Raw genomic sequence first — 15,851 nt, 5'->3', positions numbered from 1 at the left:
TCTGCCTCATAACCGCGGGCACGACTTTCGAAAGATAATACCCTGCAGGGGTGTCCCAACTTAGCCCATTATAAGCTCTCACGGTCAACGAAGGATATTCCTTCTCCCGGGAAGACCCGATCAGTCTCGGAATCTCGGTTTACAAGACATTTCGACAATGGTAAAACAAGACCAGCAAAGCCGCCCGAATGTGCCGACAAATCCTGATAGGAGCTGCACATATCTCGTTCTCAGGGCACACCGGATGAACACTACGTACAACTAAAACCAGCCCTCGAGCTTCCCCGAGGTGGCGCTGCAAGTGGCTCTAGTTTGGACCAGCACTCAGAGGAGCACTGGCCCGGGGGTTTAAATAAAGATGACCCTCGGGCTCGCGAAAACCCAAGGGAAAAAGGCTTAGGTAGGCAAATGTAAAACCAAGGTTGGGCTTTGCTGGAGGAGTTTTATTCAAGGCGAACTGTCAAGGGGGTCCCATAAATCACCCAACCGTGTAAGGAACGCAAAATCAAGGAACATAACACCGGTATGACGGAAACTAGGGCGGCAAGAGTGGAACAAAACACCAGGCATAAGGCTGAGCCTTCCACCCTTTACCAAATATATAGATGCATTGATTAAATAAGAGATATTGTGATATGCCAAAATATCCATGTTTCAACATGGAACCAACTTCAACTTCACCTGCAACTAGCAACGCTATAAGAAGGACTGAGCAAAAGCGGTAACTTAGCCAAACAACGGTTTGCTAGGGAAGGATGGTTAGAGGCTTGACATGGCAATATGGGAGGCATGATATAGCAAGTGGTAGGTAGAGCAGCATAGCGATAGAGCGAACAACTAGCAAAGCAAAGATAGAAGTGATTTCGAGGGTATGGTCATCTTGCCTGCAAGGTTCTCAGAGTTGTCGAAAGCTTGATCCTCGTAAGCGTTCTCAACAGGTTCCTCGTAAGCGTACTCGTCTCCCGGCTCTACCCAAAGCAAGAACACAAGCAAAGGACTAACAATCAATCACGGGAAATGCACAAGCAACATGATGCAATACATGGCATGATATGCGAGATGTGATATGCAATGCATATGCGTGCTCCGGAAGGGAAAAGATGAACAAGGCATCAACTTGGCAAACCAAGTATGCCGCTGGAAAGATGAGATGATTTCGGTCGAAATCGATATAAAGGTCACCGGAAATGGATGCACGGTTTGCAAATGGCAAGCAAAACAAGAATGACACAATTCTGCGATTAACAGCATGATAGCACTTAGAATACATCAAGTAACTATGCTACAGCACCCCGACATAGCAACAAAGCATATGACAGTGATCTACAAGAGATGCTTGACAAAAGATGAACACTGAGCTACGGCTAGATCACAATATAACAGGTTCAAACAAGCATGGCAAAAGTGCAAAAGATATCAGCTTCACAAACTTAGTGAAAATACTGAACATGGCTTAAACAACATCAGGTAGCAATGGTCAGAGCAAGCAATCAACATGCTACAGGAACTTGTCATAGCAAAACAAGGCATGGCATGAATTTACTAAATGCATAGAACAAAAGTCCTTTACTGATCATGAGCTAAAAAGGCACAGAAGATATGATGGCACCCATGTAAACATAGCAAGTTTCGTTAACAGGTTTCAGACTTAGCAGAAAACAGAGCATGGCATTAACAGAATTATGAAGGCATCTTTGTGAGCTCGATTCACTCATCACAAAGCATTGCATGACAAAACAAGCATACCAACAGCAAGATGGCATGTTCATGAAGCTAACCATGGCAAGAACAAGTCCATTGCATGCATGGATCAACTACAACAACCTTGGCAAGATTGAATAGCATGTTAACATTCTGCCAGAAACATTTTATAGCAAAAGTAGAGTAAGATTGAGACATGCTAGGGCACTCCATAATTGCAAACAGGGGCATGGATGGATAGAGCATATCTATATGTCCAAAATATTCTTACTGAACATACTCAAAAGAAGCATGGATCTCACTGTAGCCACATGGATACATGGCATCAAAATAACAGCAGGAAAAGACTTAGCAAAATCCTAAGTCCCTGAAAACAGAAACATCACGAAGCCTAGTTTGCATGCTTGTGCTAGTCACCACATAGATCACAAAAATACATGGCATACACCCCTGTAAAGATGGCATGACCTAGATCAAAACACATGTAGAGCTCATGCCCATAAGATGCACACATCAAATGCAACAAAAATGACAAAACATCAAGTTCTGTTAACAGACAGCAGTAAACATCATATAGCACTCTTGCAACGATGATTTAGGCATCAAGATGAACTCAAACAAGCATGGCATAATGGAACAAAATGAAGAGCATCTCATGGTGAACATTTTGACATATTATATGCACAAATCGGAGCACCAAGCATGATGATATGATGTGATGAACATGGCATGAAAATAACACAGTAAAAGACTTAGAGAAGAAAAATGAGGTCAACCGTGGATCTGGATCTAGATCTGGCGCGCGGTTCGAGGTTCACCGGAGCTCGTCCCGCGGTGGCCGGAGCGGGGAGGAGATGGCCGGAGAGGGGAGCTTGCCGGAGGGATGGGGCCGGCCGGCGAGGTGCGGGCCGCGGGGTCGGCGCTCGCCGGCGGCGCGGGCGGCGACCTGCGTGAGGAGGCGGAGGACGGGCGCGGGGTCGGCGGGGCCACGCCGGCGGCGGTCGGCGCGGAGACGGAGGCGCGCTCGGGCGCGGTCGCGGGGAGACGGAGGGGCGGCCCGCGCGCGGTGGCGGCGGTTGGGCTCGGGGGGCCCGCGCGGGTCTGGCGGGCCGGCGGCAGCGGGCGGTGGCGGAGGCCACGTGGCGGCGCCTGACTGGTGCGGGCGCGGCGGCGGTTTCCCGAGCCGGACGTGTCCGGCGGCGGAGAGGGGTGAGGCTAGGGTTTGGACTGCGCGAAAAATCCGGAGGGGATCACATATTTATAAGTAGAGGGAGCTAGGAGACTCCAAATGAGGTGCGGTTTTCGCCCACACGATCGTGATCGAACGACCGAGGGCATGGAGGGGGCTTAGATGGGTTATTGGGCTGTTTGGAGGGGTGTTTGGCTGCAACACACAAAAGGCCTTTGCGGTTACCCGGTTAACCGTTGGAGCATCAAATGACCTCCAAATGGAACGAAACTTGACAGGTGGCCTACCGGTGGTGTACCAAGGCCACTTGGCAAACCTCGGTCCATTCCGAGAACGTCTAACACCCGCTCACGAAAAGAGACAAGAGGGGTGCGCCGGTGCATGTGGGAGTGTCGGATTGCAAAACGGACAACGGGGAAAAAGCTCGGATGCATGAGACGAACACGTATGCAAATGAGATGCACATGATGACATGATATGAAATGCATGACATGAACAAAATGCAAAACGAGAGACAAAACCCGACCACGAAGGGAATATCATAACACATAGCCGAAAATGACAAGAGTTGGAGTTACAAATATGGAAAGTCACATCCGGGGCGTTACAGGGCATGAGTTCATATTTCCGTATACTTATTGACCGTAAGGCAATGATACCTACATTTGTAGGTAATTGAACGATCATTTTTCAAATGAAAATTATGACAATGTAGGCGATTCATAACTAACACATGGGCAATACAACGACTGTACTTTGATGTTGCATACATTTAAATAGATAGTAATCCCATAATATTATTACAAAACACATGCACCATACAAAACACATATGGTTCACATGGTGATGACCTCCATAGACATAGCTAAACATCAAGAATATGCTACAATACTATCAAAATTTCTTCGACTTTACATCAATATACAACGATATGACAAGCAACATATCAAAATGTCATCCACTTTACATGAATATACAACAATATGACAAGCTATATGCATCAATATATCAAAAATCATCCATTGTTCATCACTTCACATGAATTCAGTCACTACCAACAGAGCAAAAAAAAAAACCCTACTTGGTACAGGACATGGGAGGGGGGACAAGGGCAGTGGGAGGAAAGGGGTGCAGCTACATGGCAGAATGGATGGAGGAGGTCGCAGCGGGGCTGCGGGAGGCGGCGGGGTGCGCGGCGGCCCTAGCTGCTCCGGTGGTGTAGGCCGGTAGTTGAGGAGGCCGCGCCGGGCAGTGGAGAACGAAGGAGGCCTCCGCGGGGAGGCGGACGGCGAACACGGGAGGCAGCGCCGACGGCTGGGCGCGCGGCGGCGAATGGGCGGCGCCGGCGCCGGCGGCTAGGAACCCTAGCTGTCGCTCAGGTCAATGGGGAACGAGCAGGTTTTCTTTTCTCTCGTGGTGGATGCGTCGCTCGGGAGGAATTGGACCCAATCGTTTTTCACTTGCTAGTGGCAAACGTGGGTAAATACAATGAAACTTTCAGGGGACAGCTAAAACTGCATCACTGAAGTTGGGGGTTCACCTGCTGCGAAAATTACACTGCGGGGAAGCTGTAGATTTTGCAACTTCTGCTTCTCATTTTACCCCTTTGGTTAGATTGTAGCTTTGAAAAGCCAGAAGCTGGCTGCAAAAGTTCAACCAAACACAGCCTAATTAACACTAGTTGCAATATAAACAACTGAAACTTATCGGCATTGCAAGAAAAGTTCCACTCATTCTGTTGATCACGTTTGATGGATTGTTAAAAGGTGATTAGTATCTCAATACAACTCATACTTATAGATAATATAGATAATTTTTTTAAGTTTGTGATTTAAGATTTCAGTCTTTCGTCAAAAGCATGCAAAATTTCATGTTTTTATATCTTTCCTTTCACATTAACAATATTGAGAGTAAGAAAACAAGTCAACAGAACTGTATCTATTTCATTTATTTTTGTGTTCGAATTTGGTTACTTGAACCTGCTTTGCACGTGAAGGGCTGCTAATCGTGTGCAGCAGTCTTGTTTTATTACTCTCGAGTATATGAGAACTTTGCATAGATGAACCTGTGCGTATTTATTGGTACGCAGAAGGAAATTGTGCTAGAATGCTCTCTTTTATTGTGCACACCATATAGTCTTCTCAATTTCAGTAGGCTCCTTTTGTACTCTCCTTCTATATCTGGGAATAGATCTGTTTCGCTTTTGTGATTGGTTTATGATGATTTACAGAAATATTGTGCAGCTTGAAAGCCACCATGTTACCTACTGTTACAATAATCTAAATAGAAAATTTACTTTGGCTGTTGTCAGTACTGATAGTGCCAAATTTTTTTCACTTTTACTTCAGACCGCAGCTTTAGATGGTGAAACTGATTTGAAAACCAGAATTATCCCTTCAATTTGTGCTGACCTGTCATCGGAGCAATTGGGGAAAATCAAGGTGAGCCTTTCTGTACTTGTACATTCTTGGCCTTTTCTCATGCCTTCTCTGATTGCCTGTCTCTGGATTGAGCAGGGTGTAGTCGAGTGCCCCAACCCAGATAATGACATAAGAAGATTTGATGCTAACATGCGCTTGTTCCCTCCTATCATTGATAATGAGAAATGTCCTTTAACTATCAACAATACACTTCTTCAGTCATGTTACTTACGGTACACGGAATGGGCATGTGGAGTTGCAATTTACACAGGTAGAGATAGCTATATCAAACTTCATTTAGCCTATTCTTGATTTACTACCCCAAAGATGCATGTTTGAGGCATTTGGTGTGCACTTAACTGACCAAACAAAATGTCATTTGTGTCAGGCAATGAAACCAAATCAGGAATGAGCAGGGGAACTGCGGAGCCCAAGCTTACCGCTGCTGATTCAATGATAGACAAACTCACCGTTGCAATATTTATTTTCCAAATTGCTGTTGTTCTTTTGCTGGGTCTTGCTGGCAATATCTGGAAGGACAGCCATGGTTGTAAGGTGATCTTTATCTCCGACGAAAGCAGTGTCCTTAAGTAGCAAATTCAGTAGTACTTTCATTCGATGCATGTTTTTATACTTTCTGTAGGTAAAAAACTACTTGGCCCCTCAACTACTGACATGGTTTGCGGGGCAACAAAGCAATTATTGCGACAGTTCAATTTGCAGCCCCAGTTTCAGTACCCTTTAGTACCTTACTCTGAATAATGGTGCAGATACCCCCCTAGCCAAATACTTGCAAACCACCTGTCCCATCCCCACCTAAAACAGAAATAAACCATCTCCCGAACATGCATCAAATGCGTATCTTTTGTATTAGGTGAAGGCACCAAGATGGCTCAAAATTTACAGCGAACGGAAAAAACTAAGGCAAAGGCAAAAAGCAAAAGCAAAATAAAACCAGATGGCTGTACATCCATCCTAGGTTTACGAGTCGACAAGTCGACGAGTCGTTCTGAGGTTGAGACTCATAGACTAATCATGACTAATCGTGACAAGTCAACACTGAAGTTGCGACTCATAGACTAGTCGACACTGAAGTGTAGTCGGCCCTGGAGTTGCGACTCATAGACTAGTCTTCTTGACTAGTCCTTGGACTCATAATCTACATGCTAGGGACCCAACATTGGGAAGGCGCGTGTAGAAATAAACCATCATAAATCTGTTTAACCCCACCTGTCAACCCCTTGTACCTCTTCTTTGTCTTCTCTTGTCTTCCTTCCCTTCCTACTTCTATCTCCCCCCCTCGCCTTCAGGTTCATGGCCAAGTTTATGTTGAGGATGTCTGAAGCGGGAACCTCACGACCTGGTTAGCTGTCGTGCTCAGCAGTTGGCACCACTGGGAATCTGCCTCATCATGAATGGGTGTCAACAATGGAGCTGTCTAGGAAGCCAGGGCATGGTAATGTCGCTGCGATCATTTTGCTCCTTTGTTTCTACTGTTATGGACACAAGCTTGTCCAGATGTGATGAAGTGGAGAAGGATGCCATGGACCATGGTCATGCTTGCCTATGACTGAAGTGTCCTAGTGTGTGATGCTTCTCTATTGGTGGCGGCCAGCCAGCCACAGCCAGTTCCAGCTCCAATACCATATCCTCCATCCATACCGAAATCCTTAGGAGCCTTCGGTTATCCAGCGCTAGATCGTGCAGCTGCAGAGACCATGTGGGATCCAGATGCTACTCTCCTGCTATCAGAGCCAAAGAGGCCAGGGTCCCAAAACCCTATGTGAGACCATTTTGGGCACTAATCCAGGCAGGCAACCTCTCCTCGAGTGCTCGCCAGAGGCTGGGATTGGGTGGCTGGAGGGAGGAAAAATATAGAGAAATGGGGGAGGATAGAGAAAGGAGAAAAAGAGTCGTTTTTACAGTTTTCTTATCTCTGACGTGTAGGGCCTACTGTCCAGGTAGGATTGATGATCTGACAGCCATGCCATCCAAAAATGCGTATGAAATCGGTCTTGGGACCTAATATAAACGGTTTCGGTAGGTGCAAATTATATGGTTTTAAAGTTCCGGGTGTAAATTAAACTGAACCAGTAGTTGAGGGGCTAACTGTAGACTTTCTCCTACTCTTAAATCTAGATCTGCAAGGGATTGAATGAACTTTATTCTATTTTTTCTTTGATCTGATTATTAGTTTACTTTGTGTCCTTTTGTGTAGCTATGGTATCTCATGTATCCTGCTGAAAGACCATGGTACGATTTCTTGGTTATCCCGTTGCGCTTTGAACTACTGTGTTCAATAATGATTCCGATTTCCATAAAGGTATGATTATAAGTTGATTTTTTCCCTTCTTGTGCTGTTTGTTTGAGGTACTCCAGCTTGCAAATTTGAATGCACAAAGCTCTGATTTTGAAACTTTATTTGTAAAAGAATTTGCAAGAGGATTTTTTTGTTGATCCTTCACATTCATGATAGTGTATGGAAAATAGTACTAAGATTTTTTGTGCAAATGCCAGTTCACCATTCTTGATTGAACATATAGAGTTGATGGCCTTAGCCCAGCACCTCCCCTTGGATTTTCTTTCCTAGTTCCATCCTGGGCTTTGCTCATTGCTTGGAAGCCCAGTTTGCAAAACCTTAAGCCTGAAAAAATTAGCCATCAACTCTAATTTTGAATGATTGAGATTGCATGACATTGGTACACGCTGCCGAGATCAGGCTCGCGCTATTGCTCATATTATTGCCTTTTGAAGTTCACATCTTCGAAACTAACCCCCTTGACATGATAAGCAAGTGACACTTATTTTTCCAAGTGCATTCCCAGTATAGTAGTATTTCTTTCTTCACGTGCATTATTGTAAAAAATATATTTCAAATGTATGTTCCAGTGTAGTATTTCTTTGGTTTCCGAATGAATGTTTTAATTCGAATAATTAGTTTCAAGGTGCCGCCATCACATGTCATCAGGATCAATCATAACCTGCAGATTTTTAGCTTTGAGTTGTAATTTTTCTTACCAATTGAACTATTCCTTTTCTTTTTGTAAGAGAAACTGTCAATTGAACTATTCTCTCTCAGCGAACAAACCTACACCGCCACCATCATGGTAACCATTGGCTTGTTCATGCTTACACAAAAATTCTCTGTAGATGTTTGATTGCAAACTTTATTGATTCTTTCTGTGAGGAAAACCTCATTTATGAGGTACCATCTTTTTTAATTCTACTTACTAGTGCATTTCATATTTTGTTCATTGATGTTTTAATTGCCTGATCTTTCAACTGTAGAGTGTTCCACTGTTAGAGTTGTCTACTAACTATATTATGGTTTCTTCTGCTTAGTGTTAAATAAAGTTCCATTGCCTAACTTTGTTAGTGTTTCTAGGTTACTCTTGATTTGGCTAAAGGTGTATACGCAAAATTTATTGATTGTGATGATCAAATGTTTGATCCGGAAACAAATACACCTGCCCACTCAGCTAAGTATGTGATATAGTTTATTCATCTGTATAAATTAGGTGTTCATCAGACCTGTTTTCTTTATATCTTAGATCTTATATAAGTGCCTCTTTCAGCACAGCTATTAGCGAAGACCTTGGGCAGGTTGAATATATATTAAGCGACAAAACTGGGACATTGACAGAGAATAGAATGATTTTCAGAAGATGTTACATAAGTGGTGTTCTATATGGAGATAAAACTGGAGATGCTTTAAAAGGTATCAAACTTGTTCTCGATGTTCGTCCCATCCTGGCAGGCGTATTTTTAGCTTATCTAGTAGGGCTTGATATGAAACATGGTGTTCTTTTGCATGAAGTACGAGCTGTACCTGAAGCTCTTCATTGACTGCCAAATGTTTCATGCAATTGGAGGCAAAGCACATGCATGTTCATTTGTTGACTAAGTACTCCCTCCATCAACGTATTTAAGGCCCTCACGCATTTTGAGGTCATCAGTCTAACTGGGGAAATAGCTTATATGTCATTGGTCAAATTGATGACCTCAAAATGTGTGCGGGCCTTGCAAACTTCAAAGCCAGTGTTGTCCATTCTCGAAGTTCTAAGTAATTAATTGGATGCGCCAACCAATTCACCCAAAAGTCTGAACTGATTGAGGGCAATATATTTCAACACTCCCTCTCAATTCTAGGCTCCATCAGTATTTAGACGCGGGATAGATGTAGACCTCATATATTTTTATTAAATACTGTATTAGTTGCATCTAGAACTTGAGGCCTCTTGGCTCTGGTACAATATTGAATCGGATGCACCAACCAGTTCACCCAAAAGTTCGAACTGACCTTAGGACAGCGGGCAATATGTTTCAACACTAAATACCACATAACTTCTACTGATCTTCTGTTTCTTCATCACTACATACGTGCGGACGCCAAGAGTTGGTCACGGTTGCTTTGCAGAGATTGTGTTATATTGTTATATGCGAGCAATGGTAATTTATACCCTTCTTTTGTAAAGAGTAGGCGAATACCTTTATTTCAGAAACTAAGAGGTGAAATACCCACCTTATATCTATATAAGGCACGTGCACAGTTCGAGGGTGATGATGGAGCTGAATTATGTCATCTTTAGGATCAATAATCTTAAATTTCAGACTTCTCTTTGCGATTTTAATGTAGGCAAGTTGATGTGTGGGTATTAAGAACTGTACTGGGCATTCTTCTCACGGATTTGTTGAACATTCCATTTATTGTATTATCATTCATATGCCAAAAATATTTTTCTGAAAACAAACTATAGCTGTCTTTTGTCCTGTAAGATGTATTATTTCCTCTAATTAGATGCCAGACTTCTAAATGCTGTCTCAAGTAACGATCCGGATGTAGTCAAATTTCTGATGGTGATGGCTCTTTGCAACACAGTTGTTCCTATCAAAAGGCAAGTAAATCACTATTTTTAAGGACAAACAATTCTGAATTGTCATGCCTATTTGAGATTTGCATTGTTCCTTATACCTTTCATAATTTTAGCAATGATGGCACTATTTCATACAAAGCACAGTCACAAGACGAGGAAGCTTTGGTCAATGCTGCATCAAACCTGAATATGTTGCTTACAAGTAAAGACAGCAGCGGCATTGCTGGTTAGTAAATGCTTGATAGTCTGTTAAGATGGTAAACTTCTTACTCTGTTTAGGTTTTCTGTTACTTGTCTGCTTGATCAATTTTTGTCTGATATTCTGCAGAGATTTGTTTCAATGGTTCTAAATTTTATTATGAGGTGTTGGATGTTTTGGAGTTCACTTCTGATCGCAAAAGAATGTCTATTGTGGTAAAGGAGGTCAAGAGTGGGAAGTTTCTTCTTCTCACTAAAGGTGCTGATGAAGCTATTTTCCCACGTTCTTGTCCAGGTACATGGTTTATCAGCACGAAGCTCCCAAATATTGTATTTCCTCTATTATACTTCAAATTTTCATACACTCTTGCATGCCTTCATTTGTTAGTTTAATTGTACGAAGGCGAGCACTGAAGTTTGGGCTACTTCCAAACCTGTTTTCTGCTAGATTAAAGTGCCTCTCAGAACTTTGTTTCTTCAGAAAAAGCAAAACTTTGTGTTCTCGATGCATTGCTAGATAGAAAATGTAATACTTACAAGCGTACGAGTAGTCCGCTCCTGGAAAATATGCCTATCATGTGATTGACTGGAGCACAACCTGAAGCTTCGTGTTGGTTTAGCATCCGAACATTAGGCATCTCAGCGTTGAAGACGTAAGCATTGCGGTGTTCCTGATCAACCATGCGGTGAGCATGATGATCGATGACAGCACTGTTGGGCATTTCTTTCTTCTTTTGGCACCAAGTTGTCTTCCTTGACTGATTTGTTATTAAGTTGTGTCCAGTTTTTCCTTGAAGCAGGAGGCAGAGGTTTTTGGGCTTTTCTACTCTCTGTGTGTTTTTTCTTCGATGAACCGTGTGTGTCTACTCTATTTTAAACATGTCAATATATGCTATGCAATCACCCATTTGGGTTCACTCCTTCAATGAACATATGGCTTGGGCACCAATTGATACCAAAATGGTTTGCATAGCAATAAAGCATGGTATTTGAGGGAATGCATCAAATGATTAAACACCTGGCTTTTGTTATATAAGATAATCAATTTTCTAGCACATAAATGACAGGAGAACAAACAAAGACCTATCTTGAGGCAGTAGAAATGTATTCTCATTTGGGTCTGCGGACATTATGTTTGGGATGCCGTGACTTAGAAGAAGATGAATATAAAGAATGGTCCAAAAAATTTCAAGATGCTAGCTGCTCACTGGACAACAGGGAGGTAAATCACTCCCGACCTTACCAGTTCATAATGGTTCACTTAGTTTGTAGCTTTTTATATTTTTGAGGTATATTACGAGCTTCATAATATACAGCATAAAATTGCCGAAGTCTGTAACAGCTTAGAGCAAGGTATTCACATTCTTGGCATCACTGCCATAGAGGACCGTCTCCAGGTATTATTTGTTAATTGTTTTTTCTAATAATCAGTGGAATTACTTGTGCAATTGCATGCTTGCTGTTCTCCTTCTCATAGATTGTTGTGACCTGGTAGGATGGTGTGCCTGAAACTATTAAATTGCTAAGGAAGGCTGGAATCAATGTGTGGATGCTAACTGGTGATAAGCAAACTACAGCAATCCAGATTGGACTTCTCTGTAACCTCATAACACCTGGTACTGTATTATCACTAGAAATAGATTATCTGGCAAATGTTCTGTGACACTTGTCCTGTTGTGACGAATTATCTTAGAGCAGGAGGAATAATCCACCAAGCCTCTTTCATCTTTTATTATTTCATTGGTGCTTTTATCGGTTGGTTACTATTACTAGTTACTAGTATTTCACTCGTCTGTTCAAGCATTGAAAGTTCTTGCGTGGTTCGTCTACCATCTTTTAATCTCTTTCCAGTATAAGATCTTAGTTCGTTCTTGCCAATAAGCGTGGTGTGGTTGGTTCTAAGTTACGACTAGAAGATGGTTACTAGGAGTTCATGGACAGTTAACTGTCAGAAAATGGTCATCCTATTTGTACCGCCAGACTGAGAAGTTGTATTTGTCAAAACAGAATTATGTATTAAAATGGCAACTTACTGCAGGCATCTCAGAAATAAAAACCACACATTAAAACAGATTTAGAGTAGGTGTAGGACATTTATTGCATGACTGTTCCAGAGGGCCCAAATCCTCAATAGCCTTTGCACAACCATATTGCCAGTATTACACTCATTTGTGGTATAGACAGGAATGCATTTGTGGTATAAACAGGAAAAGCATCTCAAGAACACAATTTTGCCATTAAGCTATTTTCTTTCGTCTGCACCCTCTGGTAATCACCTACTTTATAAAATAAATTTATACTTTACCGTGTGGTCAGTACTGCAGATCATTGATCATAGACAACACTATTTTGTATCCATCAATCTGTTGCCAAAATCATCACTGCAACCTTGTATCTCCTGCAGAGTCCAAAGGTCAATTGTTGTCCATCAATGGAAAAACTGAAGATGACATATTACAGAGCTTAGAGAGGGCACTGACAATTATGAAGACTGCGTTGGAAAGAAAGGTATTTTTTCTGGATTCCATATTGTACCTTACACGGGTGTATCAAATCTTATATGTGGCAAATATCTTCTGTACCCCATTTTTATAGCAGAAATGGTATACATGAGAAAATGACATTAGTCTTATGTCAGTACATTAGATGCTCAGACAATAAGTTACATTAGCTGCAATGCCTTTAGGTCATACTCCCTCCGTTCCTTTATCTGAGCTGTATTATTTTTGGCACAATGACCAAGGAACGGAATTATGGAGCATTTCGGACAAAATTACCCTCGATTAGTTTGGTGGTTAGCAGCAGGTATATCAATTATGGACCTCATCCAGTGATTTGAGGGTGCGTGCAGATCGCCCGCTCCCCTTGCATGGCCCATGCAACGGCATATCCCAAGGAATCAGCAGCGCATGCAAACCAATCAATTGGGAGTATATTTTTCAACCAAATCATTGGGAGGTTGGCTCGTGTTAGGGAGGTTGCTTGATTTTAACATGAGGACGTGAGGTTTCCATGTATGTGGTGGAGGGGTAAAAACGGGATTATGTGGGATTACAACAAATGCACCTTACATTGTGGAATTTTAGTACTGAACTAAAACCACGACACTTCTTTTGGATCGGAGGGAGTACGAAACTAGTAAGATGCAGATGCTACGCTACGGAACCAGATGAAAGTAGAGGCAAAAATAGTTTATCCTCGTTCGGTTATTCAAAAGATCCAATCAAGCTCTTCTAAAGTTACACAAGAAACAACTGGTTATTTATTTTCTTATCATACGTATTAATGGACATTTCTGCTAATGCTACTATACATAGCATTGTTCTACTTTGCAAGGTAAGCCAAAACACTAACGATGTGTTTGCTTGTTGCATATCAGATCATCATTCTATCTATGTCCTATTTTTTGAAACGCGGTCCCTTAGGGCCCGATTCATTAAAAGAGATCGAAGAGAATTGCCCAGTTAATTAATGGAAAACCGGGCAAAAACCGTCACATCACACCCGCGAAAACAAGGCACACATGGCGACCTGCCAACCTACACAAGAACGCACACACGCCGCCAAGGAGAAAAGCGCCTTTGAGGTTGCAGCCCGGCGTCATCGTCATCATTCCTCCTCGAGAGCGATTCTGACTCCACCATCGACGACCACCGATGTAGCCCTCACCGCAATCAAGCGCCGAGGCTTGCGCCTGCTGATGCCAAACAGTTAGCCGCTCGCGCCAGCTACCAGGCAGCTCTGACTCTGTTGACAAGCATTGGAGGATAAAAGCGCTGGGCTTGCGTCGAGCCAGCGCTGAAACCGACCACCTGTGCATGTCATCGTCACCGCAAGGGCCTATCCTCAGCAGCTCCAACTTCGGAAAGACAAAGTGAGGCACGGCGACCCCTTGAACACGCTGGAAGAGACTACCAAGACCCAGCAGCAAACCAACTCTGCTTGAAGCCTACATTGTCGCCACACAAGAAGCCGCACAGAAAACACATCGCCGGGCCACATCGCCGGGCGGACACCTGCCAAGCCGCACAGAGAACACATCGCCGGGCGGACACCTGCCGACCGCAATGTCACGAACGTCTAGCCCATGGAGCGTGCGAACGGGACAAAGTTCTTCAAGGCAACACCCCAAAGAGGGAAGCAACGATGTCGACGCAGTTGCCAGACCCGACCGGGCCTTAGGCTTTCACCTGAAGAACTGGAACCGTGGATGTGCAGGGGGTGGACTCCACGCCGGCGCCTCCAAGGAAGTGAAACGACGTCCGCGGACGCCGACGTCGTCAGCCGGCAAGAGCCCGACAAGCTTTCACCCAAAGCACCGCCCAACAACACACCCTCACGCTCCGCACCTCCATTGACCCGCACGCCCCTGGCGTCGTGGCAGCGCCACCACCACACTGGAGCCATCCACCTCACCACCGGTACGCCGACAAGTCAGACCCTGCTAGCACCAGCCAGATCCAGCGCCCAGACACCTATGTCGCACGAAGGAGACAACACCCACTTCGCCATTGATCTGCAACCAGCCCGCGATCAACCAGCCCACGCAGGGAGGGGCCGCCACCCCACTCCATCTCGCCAGATCGGGACTCCACGTCCATGTCTCGCTGCAGCCCCAGCACCAGCCGTTGGCTAGCACTGCACGGCTGCCAGATCAAAGCCTTCGGGACGCCACCACCAGACTCGCCGGTGCACACAGGCAGAAGGGCCGAGCCTCCCATAGCTGAGGACGCGCGCTGCAGCCGCCCCAGCTCCCAAACCTCCGAGCCGGATGTGCCAGATCCGCGCCGCTCAAAGGCCACCGCGCCGGCCTAGCAACGGCGCCACCACTGCAGCCATCCGCTACTGGAGAGAGAGAGCTCGGGGACCGCCCCCCGGCGCCCAGCCTCGCATCGCACACCAAGCCGTGCAGGGCTAGCCACAACGCGCCACCAAGCGAGGGAATCCCGCCGCCGTCGGCTGCTGCACGGGTTTTGCCCAGCGGTGTCGCGGGCGGGTGGTGAGAGGGGGGTGGCGGCGGGTTAGGTTTCGCTCGAGCCGCCCCCCTGGAGAGCGATGCGAGGGATCTATGTCCTATGTTTCTAATGCCAAAGTTCAGGACTGTAGTACGTTCAATAGGTTAGCACAATTCAACATTTGAGATCTCTCCACATTTTAGTATCCCACTTAATATTGTATGCCCCGTTAACAACATTCTTAAAAAGTCTACGCTTATAGATTTGAGCAAACTTGAAATCAACATGAGCTAGCCTACCATGCATGCATGATATATATTCAACATGGCAGTAGGAAGTTTCAAAGAATCAAAATTGTGATGATTGCAAATATGATTTTGTGTGTGTGGGGGGGGGGGGGGGGGGGGGTATTCAACGCAGGCCTGCAGAAGCTCCAATGCATAGCGGAGGGCTAAAGCGTGCTGATATGTCAAGAGAGGTCGGGGCTGGAGTCCCTAAAGAGAGATCTGAAGGA

General features: G+C 44.5%; 1 protein-coding gene across 1 annotated transcript in view; it reads left to right on the top strand.

Annotated features, from left to right (window-relative positions):
* The window catches only part of LOC123053091 (phospholipid-transporting ATPase 2), a 36,017-nt gene that overhangs the window by 10,757 nt on the left and 9,409 nt on the right, over window positions 1-15,851 (top strand). Inside the window, exons 5-17 of the mRNA XM_044476485.1 lie at window positions 5,239-5,331; window positions 5,407-5,581; window positions 5,699-5,865; window positions 7,529-7,633; window positions 8,696-8,793; window positions 8,886-9,028; window positions 10,109-10,205; window positions 10,298-10,410; window positions 10,513-10,677; window positions 11,450-11,604; window positions 11,699-11,779; window positions 11,878-11,998; window positions 12,787-12,890. Coding sequence (XP_044332420.1) covers window positions 5,239-5,331; window positions 5,407-5,581; window positions 5,699-5,865; window positions 7,529-7,633; window positions 8,696-8,793; window positions 8,886-9,028; window positions 10,109-10,205; window positions 10,298-10,410; window positions 10,513-10,677; window positions 11,450-11,604; window positions 11,699-11,779; window positions 11,878-11,998; window positions 12,787-12,890 — 1,617 coding nt within the window. The remainder of the gene's footprint in view (window positions 1-5,238; window positions 5,332-5,406; window positions 5,582-5,698; window positions 5,866-7,528; window positions 7,634-8,695; window positions 8,794-8,885; window positions 9,029-10,108; window positions 10,206-10,297; window positions 10,411-10,512; window positions 10,678-11,449; window positions 11,605-11,698; window positions 11,780-11,877; window positions 11,999-12,786; window positions 12,891-15,851) is intronic.

This window comes from Triticum aestivum, chromosome 2D, assembly GCF_018294505.1.
Source record: "Triticum aestivum cultivar Chinese Spring chromosome 2D, IWGSC CS RefSeq v2.1, whole genome shotgun sequence".
Taxonomy (NCBI): Eukaryota; Viridiplantae; Streptophyta; class Magnoliopsida; order Poales; family Poaceae; genus Triticum; species Triticum aestivum.
This window is presented reverse-complemented; position numbering and strand designations above follow the sequence as displayed.